Source organism: Ipomoea nil, unplaced genomic scaffold, assembly GCF_001879475.1.
Source record: "Ipomoea nil cultivar Tokyo-kokei standard unplaced genomic scaffold, Asagao_1.1 scaffold1509, whole genome shotgun sequence".
NCBI lineage: Eukaryota > Viridiplantae > Streptophyta > Magnoliopsida > Solanales > Convolvulaceae > Ipomoea > Ipomoea nil.
Window position 1 is genome coordinate 1,009,291 of NW_017617937.1, and position 21,454 is coordinate 1,030,744.

The 21,454-nt window shown below is 36.5% G+C and overlaps 4 protein-coding genes across 6 annotated transcripts; 1 reads left to right on the top strand and 3 right to left on the bottom strand.

The window, feature by feature from the left end:
• Positions 1 to 485: 485 nt before the first annotated feature.
• On the bottom strand, positions 486 to 2,506 carry LOC109189229 (oxygen-evolving enhancer protein 1, chloroplastic-like). The gene is made up of 2 exons (XM_019340034.1): positions 2,215 to 2,506; positions 486 to 1,497 (listed from the first exon to the last, which is right to left on the bottom strand). Exons 1-2 carry the CDS (start codon positions 2,443 to 2,445, stop codon positions 742 to 744), a joined length of 987 nt encoding a protein of 328 aa, XP_019195579.1. The 5' UTR covers positions 2,446 to 2,506; the 3' UTR covers positions 486 to 741.
• Positions 2,507 to 8,073: 5,567 nt separating this feature from the next.
• On the bottom strand, positions 8,074 to 10,984 carry LOC109189184 (BTB/POZ domain-containing protein At5g66560). 2 transcript variants are annotated; one of them, XM_019339969.1, is made up of 4 exons: positions 10,473 to 10,984; positions 10,314 to 10,383; positions 8,910 to 10,223; positions 8,074 to 8,827 (listed from the first exon to the last, which is right to left on the bottom strand). In XM_019339969.1, exons 1-4 carry the CDS (start codon positions 10,499 to 10,501, stop codon positions 8,219 to 8,221), a joined length of 2,022 nt encoding a protein of 673 aa, XP_019195514.1. In that variant the 5' UTR covers positions 10,502 to 10,984; the 3' UTR covers positions 8,074 to 8,218. The 2 variants fall into 2 exon arrangements, with proteins under 2 accessions (XP_019195514.1, XP_019195513.1); XM_019339968.1 differs by having other exon boundaries at positions 10,464 to 10,983.
• Positions 10,985 to 17,021: 6,037 nt separating this feature from the next.
• On the bottom strand, positions 17,022 to 19,770 carry LOC109189231 (protein HGV2). Of its 2 annotated transcripts, none has more exons than XM_019340038.1 (6): positions 19,413 to 19,770; positions 18,702 to 18,958; positions 18,248 to 18,445; positions 18,042 to 18,132; positions 17,698 to 17,929; positions 17,022 to 17,607 (listed from the first exon to the last, which is right to left on the bottom strand). In XM_019340038.1, the coding sequence occupies exons 1-6, from the start codon at positions 19,661 to 19,663 to the stop codon at positions 17,275 to 17,277; spliced, it is 1,362 nt and encodes a 453-aa protein (XP_019195583.1). In that variant the 5' UTR covers positions 19,664 to 19,770; the 3' UTR covers positions 17,022 to 17,274. The 2 variants fall into 2 exon arrangements, with proteins under 2 accessions (XP_019195583.1, XP_019195582.1); XM_019340037.1 differs by having other exon boundaries at positions 18,248 to 18,436; positions 18,678 to 18,958.
• A 966-nt stretch (positions 19,771 to 20,736) lies between these two features.
• LOC109189255 lies at positions 20,737 to 21,416 on the top strand. Its single transcript, XM_019340067.1, has one exon. The coding sequence runs from the start codon at positions 20,832 to 20,834 to the stop codon at positions 21,330 to 21,332; it is 501 nt and encodes a 166-aa protein (XP_019195612.1). The 5' UTR covers positions 20,737 to 20,831; the 3' UTR covers positions 21,333 to 21,416.
• Positions 21,417 to 21,454: the final 38 nt, after the last annotated feature.

The following is a 21,454-nucleotide window of genomic DNA, read 5'->3' on the forward strand; positions in this document are numbered from 1 at the left end:
CATCAACCAACACTCCATACTCCAATTAACCATCCAATACTCCGATTAACCATCCAATACTCTGATTATCCACCTCATACTCTGATTAATCATCCAATACTCTGATTATCTACCCAATACTCGGATTAACCATCCAATACTCCGATTAACCATCCAATACTCTGATTATCCACCTCATACTCTGATTAATCATCCAATACTCTGATTATCTACCCAGTACTCGGATTAACCATCCAATACTCCGGTTAACCATCCAGTACTCCTCTCCGTCAAATTTGTTTAGAACGTTTTAGTTCTCGAATTATTCCTCCATTACTCTGAACGTTTCAGTTCGAAATACCTCTAATCTATCATAATTGATATCTTCTTAATTGTATTGCCTCTAAACCTTTAGAACTACAGAAAAAAGATTAAACGTTTTGTCTAACACTTAACTAAAAATTTTAGACATAATATTTGAAATCATTTCTGAGCAATGTGAATACCATAAATTAAACGTACAACTTATAGTCATTATTAAAATATATTATACTAGAAAATCTTACATAAATAACATATGACATGAAATATTTGCATCTGGTTGTTATTCTAGAATGAAGTAGTGGTGCTACTTAATATACAAGCAAGAGAGAATGGGTCACAGAAAGTTTAAACTTTTTGGAGTCACAAGAAATGGATTTCAAGTTCTCAGCCCAAGAAATTGATAGCAGGTTGATGCAGATTGCAGAAAGGAAGTATGAATTACTCGAGCTGGGCATACCAGATTCCTTGGATCTTCACTTCTTTGGGAGCTTTTGCTCCTAAATCCGTATCAGAAGGCTGAAGGCTCTCGAAAACTCCGATCACTTCTCCGGTCTCCGGCTTGCTCCCGGTGACACTGAACGTGATCTTCCCAGTTGAAGATGCGACGTTCTTGATGTTCTCCTTCTGGAGTTCCTCCTCGTCGCCTCTCCCGCCGGCGGGCAAAGCAACGGCGTTGTCATAGCCGGTGGATCCACCTCTCCCCTTTGGGTCAAGGAAAGACGATCCCCGGTACGACGGCACCAGAAACTCGCCGCTGAAGCTCTCCGGTTTTCCGGTGGCCACAAGCTGCTTAATGGTGAAGAGGAAGGGCACGCGCTCACCGCCGGGGAGCTGGACTGTGACGGCGGCGTAGTCTATCCCGTCCTTCTCCTCGAACTTGACACTGCCATCGGAGGAAACCTCAAACGGGCCCTCGATTTCGTCGAGTGTGTAGGTCAAGCGCGTCATGAGCTTGGTGTTCTGGAATTCCGGCGGCGCGTTCTTGCTCACGCTCTCCGCCTTCACTGTAAACGACGTTGGCTCCAAGCAGAACTTCTTGGCACTGTACTTCCCTGGCTTGAATGCGAAGTTTTCGACACCTCCTTCAATGGTGGGACACTGGTTAGCAGTCCCGCTCCCCTTCACCTCCATATACGTCTTGCTCTGAATCTCATCAAAGGTTAAACGCTTCGGAACTCCTTCTGCATTCGCTCCCTGCACAACCAACACTAAAACCTTGAATCTCAAGCCTACGGCAACTAAGTTGATATAATTAAGTAGAAGGTTCCTAGTTCAAACTCTTAAAAGATTATTAATATTTTTAGTTTTGAGCTAGTTCCATCAATTATGAGTAACTTAGACCGGTATATTATTTGTGATATGAACCCATTATTGACTGATTAAGTAGGAGGTTCCAAGTTCAACTCTTAGAAGTCGCTTATAAGTTTTTTTTTTGATCGGATTAGGTCACATGGTAAAATTTACTTAATACAGTACTCGAATAGTGCCTACAAGTTTTCGATCTATTACCTAATCTAACACACCATTATAAATTCATATATTTCTCTCTAATTTTTAATTTTTTTTTGTGCTTGAAAGTTTGTTTTAAAGACAACATTAGCCAAATTGATTGGATTATGTTCCAAGTTCAACATCTAATGAGAACAATTTAATAGTTTTCTTAGTTTGAACCAATCAACTTTGCACAACCTGATTTAGTCCTTTGGTCTTGACAATTTGGTTACAAGCGAAATTTATTACAATATGTAAGCAGTGATTGTGAATTTCTAATCTATTAACTACCCAACCCAAATTCTCTCTAATTTGTCATCCGTGCAGCATGAAAGTTAAGTAATGATTGTTAAAATGGCGATTATCAATGAAAAAATTGAGCAGAAAAGGCAACATGAATATAAATATAAATATATATACCGAGACGAGGAGGGCGGAAGTGGCAAGGGCGAAGCCGGCGAGTTTGGCAGCGTCGGAGAAGTTGTGAGCCAATTCTTTAATCTGAGATTGGAGAGAGCAAGTGATTCTCGCCGGAGACGGGTCGACGCCTAAGGCCTTGCCGACGGTTTGGTAAGAGCGGCCGATTCTGGGCGTGACGCCGACCTTGGTCGGCTGCATCAAGGTTGCAGCTGTTTGTAGTGAGGCTGCCATTGTTGGATCAGACAGGAGTGTGAGTTCTTCTCTCTCTCTGTGAGTCCCTATAGAAATTTAATTATTTGGTGGGTTTGGAGGGAAGAAGATAAGATATGGATAAGAGGTGTTCTTTCATTGGCTTGATGTTGCTGTTGTCAGGTCTCTGGTTTTCTAGGTTGCCACATGGCAAACTTAGGATTCATCATGTCATCACACTTCTCATAATTATTACCAATTCAATGATTAGTGAAAATGTTAAATGTAGGGTGTAATTTGTCCACACATTTTACGGGTGAGATGTGTTTTAACTCGAACCATTTCCCGCATATATATAATCGAAGGCGAGGGGGTCTGTGTGTAAATGATCTATTTTGTAATACAAATCATGGTTTGCGACAATCTTTTCACTTGATGACTTTTAAATTGAGCAAATACCAATTTTGATCCCACGAGTATTAACAAAATGACGATTTTGGTCCACATGTTTAATTTCTACCAATTTTCATCCCACGACTATTGTTTTAGTACCAATTTTCATCCATGACTATTATTTTAGTACCAAAATTCATCACGTCGGTGACCCCTCCATCCAAGACATGTCGAAATCTAAAAATTTTAAGGGCATTTTCGTCATTTTCAACTTAAGACTCTAATTTGAGCATGAATAAAGGGATGTAAGCCCTAAGATCAATCCCAATTGACAGTTCTCCTCATCATCCTACTTTAATTTGAGGAGAAAAATTGCGAATCGCGATAGATCTTAGGGCTTAAATCTTTTTATTCATGCTCAAATTGGGGTCTTAATTTTAAACAGATGAAAATACCCTTAATAATTTCATATTTTGACATGTTTTAAACAAATGTGTGATTGGCGTGATGAATTTTGGCATTAAAACAATAGTCGTGGATGAAAATTGGTACTAAAGTAATAGTCGAGGATGAAAATTGGTAGGAATTAAACATGTGGACTAAAATTGTCATTTTGCTAATACTCGTGGGACCAAAATTGGTATTTGCTCCTTTTAAATTACTTAACAGGAAGTTTGGTTGGAGGGAATTACGTGAGAAAAAAATTGTAATTTCATAAGAGATGAATTATTGGGAATAAAGTAAAAATTTAAATTTCAATGTTTGGTTTATAGGAATAGAAATTACTAGAAATTTAAATTCCAATGTTTGGTATACATGGGAATAAGTAGTATAAAGTCCAAAATGTCCATTGTTGTGGTATTAATTTTAGATTAAAAAAAGAGAGGTGTAATTTTGTCTTCCTAAAATTCCAGAGGGACATGGGGTTGCTTTTTTGAATGCCTCCACTGAGAGACGAACTCACAACCTTTCAAATAAAAGTCCAATCCAAGTACCATTTGACCACATAGTCTTGGTATTTTGATTACTTAAGATAAAAGAGTGGTCATGATTTTTATTCAATTTTTTTTTTTGTCTAATAAAATTTGAACATTTAATGGAAATAAAAATTTAAGTAAAATTTTGAAATCTAAATAGTATTTTTCTTATTAAGTCTACAATTCTCTTGGGAAACATGGGCCTCATAGTCATCATCTTTAGTCTTGGGGATTTTACAATCGTTATGCGTTGGACCTGTGTCTAGCATGCATGCTGGACACGGATAACAGTGTCATTAGGCACTGTTATCTCCTCTTTTTTTTTTTTTTTAAATTTCAGACCGCTTCGTTATAGGAGTATATGTTCATAATTTTATTACTATATGTTAATAACTGTACATTCATAACTCCATAACTGTACGTTCATAACTCTATAATTGTACATTCATAACTCCATAACTGTACATTCATAACTCCATAACTGTACGTTCATAACTCTATAATTGTACATTCATAACTCCATAACTGTACATTCATAACTCCATAATTGTACATTCATAATTTTCGAAGCTCTATGTTCACAATTTTAGAGCTCTTTGTTCATAATTTTATCACTATATGTTCATAATTGTAAGTTCATTATGTCAGAGCTCTTTGTTCATAATTCGATCAATAACTGTACATTCATAATTCCATAACTGTAGATTCATAATCTCATAACTATAGATTCATAACTCCATAACTATAGATTCATAACTCTATAACTGTACATTCATAACTCCATAACTGTACATTCATAATCTTCGAAGCTCTATATTCACAATTTTAAAGCTCCATGGTCATAATTTTATCACTATATGTTCATAATTGTAAGTTCATAATGTTAGAGCTCTGTGTTCATAATTTCATAATTGCATAACTGTACATTCATAACGGCATAACTGTACATTCATAACGGCATAAATGTACATTCATAATTCAAAAAAAAAAATAACACTGTTAACACCGTTAACGACAAAACACGCGCGAATTTTTTATTTTTAACTAAATGACGCGTTTTTTTTTTTTTGAAAAACGACGTCATTTTGGGCCCGTGTCCACAATGACACGGGTCCAGGGCATAATTTGCCGGGATTTTAGCCAATCATTATATCCTACACCACAGTGCACATAGCATTGTGCGCCGCGCGCCTCGCGAAACGACGTCGTTTTGGGGTAGTGTTGGGAGGCGCGGTAGGAAGTTGCTGAGATTATGTGTATTTGTTCACAACGTTATGTGTATTTGTTCACAACGTTATGTGTATTGGTTCATACAGTTATGTATATTTTTTATACAATTATGTACATTCTTTTTATACAATTATGTACATCCGAATCAGAAAATTTGTGTGTATTATGTTAATAGTTGATGTGTATTATGTTAAAAGTTTATGTTTATTATGTATTATGTTAGATTATGTGTATTATCTTTTAAAAAGAGTATGTATATTTTGTTATATAATTATGTACATTCATGTATAACATTATGTGTATTCTAGTATAACATTATGTACATTCTTGAACAGCGGGTTTTTTTTTTTAAGAAAAAACTACTGCCATTCACTGGGACGGGAAATTTCAAAAAAAAAAAAATTAAAACGACGTCGTTTTGCATCTGGGCGCATAGTGCAACGCGCGCCGTGGTGTAGGATATAAATTGCCGATTTTAGCAGTAGGCTTTTCAATCGTTATGCGTTGGACCCGTGTCCAACATGCTTGCTGGACACGGGTAACAGTGCCGTTAGGCACTGTTATATCTCCTCTTTTTTTTTTTTTTTTTTTTTTTTTTTAAATTTCAGACCGCTTCATTGTAAGAGTATGTGTTCATAATTTTATTACTATATGTTAATAACTGTACATTCATAACTCCATAACTGTACGTTCATAACTCTATAACTGTACATTCATAACTCCATAACTGTACATTCATAATTTTTGAAGCTCTATGTTCACAATTTTAGAGCTCTATGTTCATAATTTTATCACTATATGTTCATAATTGTAAGTTCATAATGTTAGAGCTCTTTGTTCATAATTCGATCAATAACTGTACATTCATAATTTCATACTGTAGATTCATAATCTCATAACTGTAGATTCATAACTCCATAACTGTAGATTCATAACTCTATAACTGTACATTCATAACTCCATAACTGTACATTCATAATCTTCGAAGCTCTATATTCACAATTTTAAAGCTCCATGGTCATAATTTTATCAATATATATGTTCATAATTGTAAGTTCATAATGTTAGAGTTCTGTGTTCATAATTTCATAATTGCATAACTGTATATTCATAACGGCATAACTGTACATTCATAACGGCATAACTGTACATTCATAATCCAAAAAAAAAAATAACGCCGTTAACGGCAAAACGCGCGCGAATTTTTTTTAAAAAAACTAAATGACGCGTTTTTTTTTGAAAAACGACGTCGTTTTGGGCCCGTGTCCACAATTCAATGTGGACACGGGTCCAGGGCATAATTTGCCTAGGCTTTTAGGTTGGGCATTTTCTATATTTGGGCTCGAAGCAGTGGGCCTCTTATTTGGGTGTTGTATTATTTTCATAATAACAAATTTCAAAACGTTTCAATACCTTAGACAGTTAGACTAACACAAGTTGGATCTTTGTGGAACTTAATAACAAGTCATTTGGAAAGAAAATAGAGGAAATAATAAGACATGATATTCACAAAATAGAGTTGTGTTACCCAGGTCTCATATAAATGAGAGATAACGTAGATGTTTGAATTTTTCTAAAGTTAGTCTTTCGTTTCTTTATTCCTATTGTCAACAAGACTACTATACAAGAGAGATAACGTACATATTTAAATCTTTCTATAGTTAATTTTCCGTTCCCCTATTCCTATCATCAATTCTCCTATCTATACACTTTGTTCCCGATGTCAATCACATCCTCTCCCAACTCCTTGTCACTTTGCATTAGAACCTCCTCCACATACCTTCAACTAACTATCACAATGCTCCTCTTTACACCTTAGTCAAGGTTCTTCCTTCATCACCCATTCATTCTAACTCGACTAATCATCCTTCAAGCTTAACTCGTAGTATCACTTCAAGAACTAATCGACTTAATATAAAGGTTAAGTGATTAACCGATCATTTCTTACCTTTAATTTGAGCCCTAAACCCTAACAACCAACTTTGGCCTAGACCATATCTGAAACATTATATATATTCTCAATAAATTATAAATTATTTTACTTTTTATATATTTATAAATTATTAATATTTGTTTATTAATTACATATCCCCATTTAAGTGAAATTTTTCATCCGCTAAGATAATAATCCCCACCATTTTACCTGCTCTTTGAAACTTTGAAATGCCAACTACACATTCTGGTGGCAACAAACTGGACCACGGGACAAAGTGGCATTTGAAATAAACTTCAAGTTGATGGTCCCAAGCAACCCAACCACTATTTCCCCATTATTATTGCATACTACCATAATCCCCAGAGTGTATCTTGCTGTCTACTTATGCAAAATTATACTTTATTTGTCAATTAGCATCGTTAAAATAAAAAGGCCATCATCATACTTCACTGTCATCCAAAGAAGAGATGAACAAACACCAAAAGACTAGAAGGTACGTACCAACATGCTTTCCTTACTTCCTATCTTTCCCATTTGCAGATGCAAATTGTGAGTTTGACAAAGGAAAAGAAATCCTCCAAAGACTTTAGTTGAAAGGACTTTTGTTTTGCTTTCTTTCCCATTTCTCCCTACACCTCAAAAGAATTGTACCTACCCTCCAAATTAGCCACCATACTTGTTCACAAAAGTTTGCATACATCTCTCTCAGTAGCCCACTTTATTACATCAACTTACCACTTACATTTTCATGATACAATGTTGTAATTGATGCAATTATATAACAATCTACTAGAATCATAATTTAAGCTCCAATCGCCTATACAATCTTTCTGATCTTTGTGGTTGAGAAATTAACATCATTAACAGAATCAGACAATTACGCCATCATGATACTGTGCTTCAGATATCGCATCAATAGTTGGCATTGCGTGTTGCTAATTGCCACATCTAAATTGTCCATGAAATTTTAGTAGTGCGTTCTTTACTATGTCTTTGTTACTGAAATAAAGACATCAGTCAACTTTACAACACAAACTTTACTCTTTAATTTGTATGTTTTACCTTGCATACTGATATATCATATTTGATAATGTTATCAATAATCAAAGATTTTGAACCCATGAACACTACAAATTCACACAAAAAGTGATAGAAACGGGCATGTTCCAATAACACATTAACGTACACCACTTGTAACGATATACATTCAATAATAAATAAAAGACAAAAAGATGAAATGATGAGAGAATTTGGAAGAAATTTGGGGATTTTGTAAGTGTTATTGATGCCGTTGGTTTCGTCCTCTACGAGCTTCTGCAACAGTGGGTTCATGGGAGTCGCAGACTTGGGTTTTGAACTTGCATCCGAACTTCTTCCGCCATCCTCCTCCGCCCTTCTGAGCACGGTCGTCGTCGCCGCCGCGGCCGCGGCCGCGGCCGTTCGTTCCGGTTTTATCGATCTTCTCGATTGCTCTTTTCATTGTGGAGCACTCACGCTCCAGGTCCTGCACTCGTGTTCTCATGCTATCCATGTCCAGTCGCAGCACTTGATTCTGTCGCACTGCCTCCCTCCACGTGCTGCTCCCTTCCTGTCCACGTGCCGCCGTCACTACCACTCCGCCGCCGGCCCCTGCCTCTTCCTCCTCTTCGCCTTCTATATCGATATCCGACGGACGTCCTATCTCTCCTTGCGGCACGTCTGCGGCTAGTAGAGTTCCGGCGATAGCATGCCGGAGTTGAAGTTGCTCGAAAAATAGTACTTGAACGACGGCTCTGAGCGGAAGCCGATCGTTCTGAGCTGCGTGAGTGCAGGCCTCTAATGTCAGTTTCTGGCAATCCATGACTCCGCAAATTCTCTCCCTCTCCTCCTCTGAAATCCATGGATGTGCCTGTATAATGGATTAGGGTTAAATTAATGAAAATGAAAACTAAGTTTCAGTATATTATCTCCGGTAGATTCAATTTTATTACCTTTAGATATACGTCAACGGCTCTGTAGAGGCCGTCGTCGAAGAGTCTAGCTTGGTCCGGCAGAGAAACGGCGAGTTCGCAAAACTTCTCCGGCTTCAAATTAGAGTCGGAGGCAATTTCAGATAAGTAACCGTCGATCAATTTTCCTACTAACATTACGTCTGCAGATCTGACACTGTCGTGCTCATCCTCGCCTTCGATTCTATTGACTGATCCCTCTTCTAAACCGCTTAGGAAATAACCTAAAATTCTCTCAACACAGTCTACATCGTAGAGAGTTTCGTTTAGATAGGAATAGCTGGGAATGAGAAGATCGTCGAGCGTAGCTTGCTCCAGCTGCGATCCGATTTTTCTCTCCAGTGCCGATCTGCAATTCTCTGAAGCATTGAGAATGTTCGCCGTTCGCAGTAATCCGAACAGAATTCGAGTGACTGAGGATGCTCTAGAGCTTTTCTCTGTCGGGAGATTAGCGATTATAGTCTCGAGAAGTTCTCTCTGCTCGTTCTCTGAAGGTATGGAAGATGAAGACGTCTTCCGGCTCGATCGTGAAAGTCCTGGAATGTATTTCTTTGCATAGTACATTAAACAGCTTTCGATAAATTCTGGATTCAAATCTCGGCCTTTCATCGCGAGAATCAAACGCTGGAACAAAGGTAAGCTCAAATGGCCAAGCTCTTCACACCACGAGTCCGTTGCGCCGCCTCTGGAAGTGCCTTTCCGGCGAGTATTGGCTTCCACGCCGTTCCACAAAGGTTGGTTGAGAACCGCTTTCCGGTTGGCAGCGCCGTCGCTCATCGGCCATCCGAACAACGACGGATCTGCAGAGGAAGCTCTCGCCGCGATAGCATCAATGCATCTCTGAACAATGCCGAGCGTCTCCGCCAACGGCAGGAGCTTCTCGCAGGAGTTGAGTGTTTTAATGGAGTCCTTGATACTCTTGAGGACAGTCTGAGAAAGGAACCTCTCAGTCTTGGAGATGAGATTTTCCTCGGAATATTCCTCGGTCATCTCCAGATACTCGCCCGCGCACCGGAGCGGAGCCACGTTCGATGCCGACAAGTCAATCTTGACGCCGTAGCAGAACTTGGCAGCCGCCTCGAAAGTCTCGGAACCGCCCGGAAAATTAGGGAGCGAGATGTGACATTGCAGCTCCTCCTCATCCTCCTCCACACCCTCGTCTTCAACGCCTTCTTCCTCTATCTCTCCGTCGCCATCGCCGTCGCCATCTGGTTTTTGGACTCTAGCACCACTGGGTTTTGTCTCCTGCTCTGTTATCAATTCATGAAGCTTTCGACTTTTCGACATCAAAGGAAACTGAGCCGACAAAAAACACAGAAACAACTCCATGAGTCTATCAATATATACACTGGAAGTTTCATTGGTAAGGGAAGAACACAAACAAACCTTGTGAAGATGGAAGGTCATGTCATCTGCTTCGATTACCACATCGCTGGGCAACCCAGTAGTGCAAAACCTGAGAAAAAGAAAGAAGAATCAATAGAAATAAAAGCTAAACTCTAAAGTACACAGAGCAAAAGTTGCATTTCTGCTCACCATGCTTGCCCTTTGGAAGTGGGTTTTTCAGAGTCCATTTTCCCGGAGCTGTAAACGGAAGAAATTAAAAGCTCAGTGCAAAAGGAGAAACTATGCCAGATCCATGGAGTTTCGCCTTGTAGCAGCGCTCAAATAAGGAGGAGAAGCCCAGAAAAACAGAAAAAAACGGCGATGGATTTGACTAAAAATCCTCTTGACTTTACGAAAGTAGTACAAGATAGCAGAAGAGGTCGTCTGCAATGATTATAGCGGTTGAAAAATCACGCCAAGAAGACGAGAACAGAGAAAAACGGAGTGAAAAAAGAAAGCAATGATGAAATAAGAAGGTTTTTCTTTTCCCTTCCCTTCTTTTGCCCCTCTCTCTCTCTTTCTTTCTTTATTTCTTTCTCTCACTGTGCAGCGCTGTGTGGGGGCGGAGTTTCAAGAAGAGGAGAGAGAAAGAGTGGAGGGTTCAAAAAGGAAAGATGACTTTGAAGTTTTCGTTGCTACACAGGAGAGGAGAGGAGAGGTGGATTATTATTATGATCGTGATTTCTTCCTGCAACCCCAGACAGACGCTATCGTGACTGCTTTTTGAAGGGACGGTAATTCTTAATATTTTCCTTTTGCATTTATTTATTTATTATTTTATTATTTTTGGTTGTTGCATGAGGGTAGCATGAATTGGAACCCATTGGCCATTGCATCCAATCATGCCTTAATTGATTACATTCAATACGTTTTTGTTTTAATTGTGGTGGTGTAAATATATTCGATTAAAAAACGGATAAAATTACGTTTGATTGAGTATAAACGAGAGCTTATCAACTGGACTAATTAACCACCTTAACAAATTGAGTGAGCACTAGTACCTTAATGGAGTAGATTGTGAAACTTATTAACTTTTACATGATTCACTTAATACTTATGGAGTCAAAGTTAATGGACGAGGAAAGAGTATAATACGGGCAGAGAATATGAAACGTTTAAGATAGTTTCAAAGAGAGAAAAAATAATTTAAATTAGATGATTTTTAAATTATAAATTAGTCAATAAAAACATGTCACATTGTACATACTATATTTATATCATTGAGAATATGATTTGTTTTGAGCATCTGTCACATTTAATTTGATGGTATGCATCTTGTTTTTCCATCAATGAATGAATGGTACAACATGTATGTACCTGATTTATCTCATAAAGTATGTTCTTTATATAATGTTATCATAATTGTTACGTTTAATTTGATGCTATGCATCAATGAACATAAATTTGCAATTTTAATTAGCTATTATTTATATAGTGCAAGTTTTTTCTATCTTATAAAATCGAGTCATATCCTATAAAATAATTATTATATTTATTATAAATACAATTCTTATTTTACAAAGATACTAGATGATTTTTTATTTATGTTTAATAAGAAAACATGGTAAAAAAAATGTGCACATAACTTGAATATTAAAGAAAATTTATATGGTGTCAAATGACGATAATGGCATAGGCCCAAACGATCTAATAATATACCTGAAAGCTCAAAAGACATACGACAACTCATTTCATGGAATTAACATGGTCAAAGTAATGTTGGAAGATAATTAAGGTAGAAGTTACACATTAAAAAAAGACAATAAATGATAATTCTGCAATTAAGGAAAGCCAATCAATCGACTTCAATGACCTCCTCATTCCATCAATCATGCCATCTTACCATAAATATGTTCAATTACCATACACATTACTTATTCCCCTATTGTAAATGACCATGGTCAAAGATTTGGATAGGGCATCAACATGATCAATCTACATTTACATCTCCATCCTTGGATTTTACTTCTTTTTTTTTTTTTTTTTTTTTTTTTTGTTGTTCAAATGTATCCTTCCCGTCGATACCCGGAAGATTAATCCTCCGTCCCAACGGTCAGCACACTAAGGTGGTAGGGAACTGACCAAACAATTTGCTCCATTCATATGGGTGGGGATCGAACCTTTTGACTTTACTAAAACCTCCCTACACTCTCCCAAATTCCATAAAACATCTCAAGACCCGAAGACCGAGAGCTCTAAATAAACGTACACCTATAAACACCTCAAAATATAGAGAATTTTCTTTGACACCACAGAAAAATACTCATAGTTTTCACCTTACAATTTATATTTGATACTAGTATGTATCTTGGATAATAAAGTGTACTATGTATGCTATTTGAATACTATCAACATCGGTGTCAATAATATTTAGTACAACTAAATGTATCATATACATGACTATTTGTACTAAAGATGTTGGTGCCAACTGCCAATCAACACCTTAAAAACCCCTAAATGAGTAAATGGTAATTGTTTTGCTCTGAATTTTTCTATATTACAAATTTCTTTTCTATTTATTTAAAAATGTTAATAAATGATAGGGATTACAAAACATCATTTGACTATTGTCGAAGTAGTAGCTTATAGCTAGAATATGCAGTAATGGCATAATTGAGCCTTCACGTTGCCGTCATCATTAACGTTTGATTTAGCTCCCTTGTCTGACTATTATTTTAATCAAAGTCATTAAAGTTTTGGTTGATGGGAGCAATGATTTATGGATTATGGGACTCTTATGAGTTATGACATATTGATAAGATCAACCATACAATAAAATACAAATGATATCATTTATGCTTTAATTTTATTTTTTTTTTAAAAAAAAATTATAATTCACTTTGTTAATTTAGTTTCAATTTAAGATAAATAAGATTAGATTCTCATACTAAAATTTAATTAAATTTCCCATTTTATCCTCCGCAGTCCTCACCTAGTCACCTCAACACAAGCCTAAGAGTATAATTAGCACTCTTTATCATTAAATTACTAGAATTATCAAAATAGGTTGAATTAGACCTATTTAATGTATTACGATTAAAAGTGAGGTGGTAAGATGACATGTTTAGCTTGACAACCCACGATTAGGCAAGTTGAGAAACCCATTTTCAAAATTGGGCCAACTCAAATTGATTAATTTTTAATTTGTACATGTCACATCGGCATGATCTAAATATAGATAATCGATATAAATATACAAAATTTTATCTTTTTATCCCTATATATTATAACGGACTAACGGAGTATGTATGCATGTTTGTGTATATACATTACACCAATTCGTTCTCATTTTAAAGCCTATGTTAAGGTAACTTGCAAGAGTAGAGAAATAATCCTAGTCTCTTTCATCAAATCATTTTATCGATAACTTCTTACCGTTCTTTACTCTCATTAGACTTTAACACCGTGAAAAGCAAGAATAATCACAATTAATTGGTGCATTTTCCTTTTGGCATGCATTTTGATGAATGAGGGAAAGCATAAAAGGAAGACAGTGATAAATGGCATTGAAGTCAGGTCTGAAAGCAAAAACATGGTGGGAAGCCATTTTTATTTTCCCATATAGTAATTAGTGTGACAAACAAATCTACCAAAGTGAGTGTACCATCCTTTCCTATTCATTAAATGCTGTCCGACTGTCCTAAATGGGTTGACAGTTGGAGCATTTACTAAACATTCTACCCACCATTTTTTTTTCAAATTTCAAATCATTTTTAATACACATATAGAGTCGGGTTCCTGTGTGGTCGTGCGGTCAAGCATCATTTAGATATGCAAGAATGCACCATGACGTGTTTACAAATGTGGTGTATTTCTACACTTCATCATAGTGCATTTTTGAACACGTTGTGGTGCATTTATGCATAACTAATGGTGCATGACCGCATGTCGCAGAGTTGTGTATTTGTGCATTTCACCCTATGCATTTCTGAACACGTTATGGTGCGTTTGTGCATACCTAATGGTGCAATTCGCACGGCCACACGGGAACAGAACGCCACATTTGAACACACACACACACACACACATATATATATATATATATATATATATATATATATATATATATAACACGCTTTTTTTTTCCTTTTCACAGTCACTGTCAAGAAATCTGGAATTAGTACAGTAATATTTGTTTATTCATCCACCTAACATCATAGAAAAAATATGATTTTAAACGTAGTTTCTGTATACAATCAAGAACTGACCAATCTTTTGCTGTGAGCCATTATAATCATCACTTTTCTCTCTTTTTTTAGACATTATTAAAAAAAAAAAAAAAAAAAGGGATTTGGATTTGAAATGCTATAATGCTACATGTAAGAATGTCATAAAGAGAAGGTTTATGGGCATGTTGACTGAATAAACACTGATTTTGATGATTTACCATGTGATTGATTTTCTCCTTAAGTGGATTACAAACAGAGTGGCTTCATCTTCTTTTTCATTGATTGGTTATTCATCTTATCTCATAACTCTATTTCCAATTATTAGCTCACAAGATTGAATAACCAATTCTCTACCAAACCCTCAATTCAATTGTTTTCCAAGAATGTTGTATCGGATTTGTAAGTCATGTATATATCTCGGAAGAACTTAAATTTAAAAAAAAAAAAAAAAAAAAAGCTTTCAATTTTTTGCATGACTCTGTTACATTATGGCATCTGTCCACTGGGGTTCAAACTTGTGACTCCCATTTGAGAAAAGCACAGTTATGCCGCTTGACTAAAGATTTTTGGCATTAATGTGGTTGTATAAAAAATTATTTTTAGAAAATAAATTTATTATAAAGTGTGTAAATAATTGAACATTTTTATTCCAAGAATATGACCTACTTTTTTTTTTTTTTTCTAGAAATGATGATTAAGTGACAGCAGGGTATTAATTCATTAAATTAGGCATGATTTTTATAATGAGCATTAGCATCCTAGTCCTGCTATTAACTGGTCAACAAATGGACAGTGAAATGCCAAAATTAAAGCCAATTTCATGGACAAAATACTTTATATTTAGTGCCCGTAAATTTGTCTGTTTTCGCAACTCCCATTAAATGATGTTTCATGTGTGTACTCTGTAATTACTTAATTATTTTTTGGTTCATATAAATAAATATATATTAATATATATTATTAAATATTTTAAATTTATGGATATTGTTAAAATCTGGAGGGAAGTTTAACCAATTAATCTTGCATTGGCGTTGTGCTGATTGTGTGCAAAAAAAGTATATTCTGGTATGGGTTTCGAAACTAAACATGTTTAATTTACCTCATCAATCAACATAGGCTTAGGGGCAGGTTCATTGGTTCAAGATATAGTTCGATTAAATTGAAAAAATTCAAGTTATATAATAATAACATTCGAAGTTCGATTATTGTCACGAACATTGTAAATTTGAATTTAGGTTGGACTCATTTTGTACAGAAATGTAAAGTTTATTGTTGAATCTTAAAGTTAAATTGACTCAAAAAATAATACTCCTTCTTGAAAAAAAAAAAAAGGATAATAATAATAATCCGTAATAAAGAGCATTGTGCACTTGTACCGTAACAAGGTTGAGTGCACGTAGTGTTGATGTTGAGACAAGAGTGCACAGGCCCCCATGAGTATGAGCAACGGTTAAAATTAATTTAATTCGTGCACCCTGCGCAGGCTTACGAAACTCAAGCCCACAGCCCCTTTTTTATGACACAAATTTACTCACTACTTTCCAACATATATTTAATGAAATTGCTACTTCTGAGATATGTTCAAAGTTTTCGGCCAATATCTTAAATGGTGGGAAAATTTGAATGTGAACATTTTTGGAAGAAAAATTATGCTCCAATTGGCCGGTCATTCACCCATTCCTTGCTCTGTTTGTCTTAAATGTTGTTTAGAAGGTGAGGGTTCAATGTATTTTTTTCGTAATCGCTATCTAAAAATGTACATACTAGAAAAGTAAATTATACTAATAAAATCTTGTGATTAGGCTCGACTGAGAGTATCAAACTTGTGACCTTCTAATACGAGAATCATGTTTCACTCACTTAATTACTCATTTCAGGACAGGTTCAACGTATCTTGACACTCAAGTATGTTGATATAATTTGATCACAAATTCAAGATATCAATCTTATCTCTATATAGTCAATGATGGAAGCACCAAAATATTTGTGATAACTTCTATATTTGATTAAGAGAAAAAAGGAAATTCTATCCAAAAATTTAACACGCCTATGGGTCTAAACAATTATTGGGCATTTCGTATGTTATCCTAATTGTCCAATTCAGAAAGTAAATTGACTGGAGGCTACGTTAGCCTAGTGATTTTGCAAGTGGTTGGTGTGGCTATTGCCTATTGGTGCAGGAGAGAATCCATGATAAGAGTTTTTAAGGTAGCATATAAGCAAGATTTTAGCCAAAGACTAGACAACAAAACCAAATGACAACAGACAAAACAAAGCCAAAAATGCTCTTCACCACATTACATCGTCAAGTCATGTAATAAATAGCACACAACTTTGAGGCAGACAATAATACCTTGAGAGAGCATCTTCCTCAACATACGTCCAAAGAAGACAAAACCAGAAGTAGTTGGTTACTCTTGTCACTCCATCACTGCAAATTCATGTTGTTAAATTAAATAAAATAGGGCATGATACACATTGGGAAGTTTATGGTTAGCAAAGCATAAGTGCAGAATATACCTAAAACTACAAAATATAATACAAAAGCAGCAATGGATCAAAGTTCAACCGAGAGAACGGAGTAGAAATATTGCAGAGTAGACATAAGTGCAGAATACTGTTTTGGGCCGTTCGGCCATACAACTATATGAGGTAAAGGTAGGAAAAGGGCAGTACATTCATAGAATGAAATGACTCAGACACAACAGCAAATTTCTGATCACCATAGCATGCCTTTAATTCATCGAATTGGCCACAGGTAGTGCGAATTAAAGTTGGGGATGCAAGATGCTTCAGGATGTGCTCCCTTCGCCATTATTTGGAGGATCTAGAGAAGGTCTTTTCACCGGCTTAGACTCTGATGTGATTGGGTTTAGATTAACTCGCTTGACCCCTCTTCCCACCACACCAAGATGTGTGACTCCAGATGCACCATTTGTTGTATGGGCGGTGGAAGCAGTTGGGGAGTCAAAATCTCCATGACTATTAATAGTGGCGACTTGTGAAGAGCTCATTGCTACAGATGCAGAGCTTTTCTCAGCACCTTTTGCCTTTGCAGCAACAATTCCAAGGATATCTTGGAGGATAGATGTTGGGTTGGAGACAAGCTGGTTAAGTTCTTCAAGCTGCAAATGAAAGATGACGAGTTACATTAAAAAAAAAAAAAAAAAAGAATCTTGACACATATAAAGTCAGTCAGAAGTGGGCAGACTTGCCTTCTTTTCTAGTTCACTACAGAGACCAGTAAGTGTTTTAATTTCTGCTTCATTATCCTGGGAAGAATCAGTTGACTGTAACATTTTGGATGACTCTGCAGCAGTAGACTCTGATGATGGCATTGTGAGCCGTTGCACCCTTGACTTGCAAACTGAAATAGCTTTTTCACAGTATGGGATGGCCTCCTGGGGCCTAGAACCAATTTCCAAACACAGGCATATCCTGAAGTTTCTGTTACCCAGTTAAGTAATTGATTTTGCAGAAACATCAATAAAACTATAGCACATTAACATCTCTCCAGAGCCTTAAAATCAATTAGGAAGATTCTTATAAAAAAGGATACAGCTCAGCAATATGCCGACTGTCAGGTTCCACTAAGCGCTCCAAAATGGATAATGCCTTCAGGTAATCATTGAGTGAAGTTTCAACATCCTCTGCAAGGAGTAAAACAAGGATGACAGGACTAAGTAGAAAGTAAATAAATGACACAGTCCATATCCTACTCAAGTAGGGAAATTAAGAAGCTTATCCAAAATAATGTATACAGACCCCTCTCTAAAGCAACCTCTGCTAGAGCTGACAATATGTCTACTTTCTCCATAGTGTCCCCAGACTGTTTTTCAACAATTGCCCTAGCAACATCCAGCATTTTCCATGCCAGATCCAGGTCTGATTCATCCTCTTCCTCATCTCCACATACATTGTCCCCAAGATCAGACTCGATCTTCTTTGCATTATCTATCAACAAAACAGAAAAATCATCCTCTACCAATTAAAAATAAAGGTCCTCCAGTAATTCTCTACTTCCTTATTCAAAAAGGAAGTATAAATGCATCACATGCACAGACAAAATCATGATGCCAAATGTACATGATACAATAAAAGCAATAAAAAGTTCATGCTAATAAAACAGAGAAACAAATAAAACAGGAACAAATAAGAACTATCAAATACTCTATAATACAGTCAAAATACTTACCATCATCTTCTTCTTCATCTTCATTTTCATCATCATCCTCTTCTTCTTTTCCATTTTGTATTGATGTTCCACCTTGTTCAGTGGGATTTGCAACAGAGGATTCAGCACTTATGCCACTCTTAGCAGGTTCATCTTTACAGGAATTTTGTTGAGATTCCTCCTCCTTTCTAGGCACAGAACCCAATGGATCAGCTTCCTCTTGAGCTTTGTACAACAATGCACATCCAAATTTATAGTATGCTTGCACACATTCAGGAGAAAGCTCCCCGTGATTCATAGCCCTGGATAAAGTTCAAGTGTGGGTCCTTAGATAGGAGAACTATGCAGAATGAAGAAAAGACTCCGAAAGCCTTCTCGTGATGGTTACAGAAATTTCTTTCTAAGCGTATGTGAACACGTTCCTTTCAAGCTCATGCAATAATTTATTCAATCCGTGTAAAGCAACTGATTTCAAGTGAGGATAGTAGCAAAATGCGAAGAAGATCAGAATGATCACACTTCAAACTGAACTCAGGTCTAATGAAATAGCAATACTTTTTTTTTTTTTTAACTCGGCTTTATAATCACCTAACCCTCTCGAAGAACACAACCAAGATTGTTGAAAACTAAAGCAATCGGTAACAGATGACTGGACACAAGCTCTATGTAAACTGAAGCTGGCAGTTCGTTAACGACGAAATGGGAGTGGAATTCGAATAGCTAATTAAATAAAAACGAAAATAGCAAAACCCTAACCTGATTTCCAGCGCACGGCTATAGCATTCAGTGGCTTCAGTATAATCTTTGTCTTTAGAAGCCTTGTCCCCTTGTTTCGTCAGCAAATCCGCGTGCTCCAGAGATCCAACAGAGGGCTCCGACGAGTGCTCACCATTTCCGTTGTTCTCAGAGTCGGAGCGCCCGAGCGTTATAACGCCCGCGTCCATGGAGTCCGGAATCCTTTCCGGCGAGGAGCCTTTGCCTTCTGAATTCACAACCTCGTCCGCCATTGACGAGAGACGACAGCGAAAACCTAGCAGACAGAAACCCTACACTTCCCTCCCCTTTTTCAAAACGAAAACCCCTCAGGCGCAAAAAAATGAAGTCCAGAAAATGCTTCTCCCCTGTCCGTATATGACGATGGGGAGAGAGAGTGTGTCAGCTCTTACGACGTCGTGTTGTGATTTTCTCTTTCCCCCTAACCTAAGTGTAAATTACACTCTCTCCCTATAATTTTTCATCATTTCAAATTGCCCCATAATATATTTTTTATACTTACTACCCTTGCATCCGCATCTCGTAAGATAAAACTAATCCAGTTGAGTTAATCGAGTAAGGTGACCGCCATCAATGATATATTCTTTAAGTTCAAATTGTACTTTTTATTCAAATAGAGATTTGATTGTTGCTTCAATCATATATGTATTCACGTTTGACATTTCTTAGTGCAATTAATGGTAAACAAAATATAATTTACATTTTAGCTGTAAATGATTATATTTATAAGAGTTTTTAAAAATTGACACGTATGGTTATTATTTTTATATTTGTCAAAATTGGTAATATTATAGTAAAATTTAGCGAAAATGGTCAAATAGAATATCAAGTTTCATACCTTCAAAAAAAAATCAGAAAATTTAAAAAGTTACAATCAAACAAATCAATTCGTTGACTTGATGCAATTAAACTGATAACTTGTTAAATTATTACGGAGTACAATGATATCAAATTGCCAATAAACCTAGAGTTAAAATCAACAAAACTTGCTAATGTATGACTTTGAAATAAATAAATAAATAAAGTTTAAACAAATTGTTTATTAATTTATTTAAATAAATATTGTTAAGTCAACATTTTTACCATTATCTTTAGGTAACACACTATTTGATTTAATTATATCAAATTAATAAAATTGATGTGTTTAATTATAACTTTTAAAAGTAAGGAACTTAATTATTTTTTTCGTATAAGATTTGATGGTGTGTAGTACTATTTTTCCTAAATTTTAATATCCTAAAGTGTAAATATGAAACCATTAGGGGGACGTTATTTTTATTTTTTCATATCTTTATATAATTTCTCTAAGGAAAAAAACCGAAAAATGCGAGACCACAAATTCAGTTAGCTGTCGCGAAGTTTGAGAGGATCAGTTTGATTGCATAGAGACTGGCAGTTGCCATGGCTTCCGCAAGCTCAATTCTCGCGCCGACATTTCCAGTTCGCTGCATGCGTATCGCCGCCGATGCTACTTCCGGCAAGCCGCACAGCACTAAAGCTTCGCCGGCGGCTGTCACCGGGCGGAGGCAGTGGATAGTGCTGCTCACGGCGACGACGGCGCTGAAGGGAATGGAAATGCCGTCGAGAGCGGAAGATATCGGGCTGTTTGGACTTAGGAAGAAGCTGAAGAAGGTGGAGGAGGAAGCGGAGTTGCTAGTGAAGGAAGGATTCGAGGCGGCGGACAAGGGAATAGTAGCAGCAGAAAAGGGGATTGAGGCTGCGGAGACAGGATTATCGACGGCGGAGAAGGGAATCGAAGCTGCAGAGAAAGAGATTGAGACGACGGTGAGCTTCGGAGCATTAGCACAAGCTGGCGCGGTTGCCGCAGCAGAATTTCTCGGAATTCTAATCGCCACTTCAATCGTTAACGGTATTTTAGGGCCTGAAGCTCAAAAATCTTGAAAAATTCCTTATATTTCTCTTTAATCATATATGTTATCAACACTGAAATTGCTGATTTGCCAATGAAATTGCTACTTGCTTATAGTCATTGATTCCTGAATAGTGATATATAATTATATAAA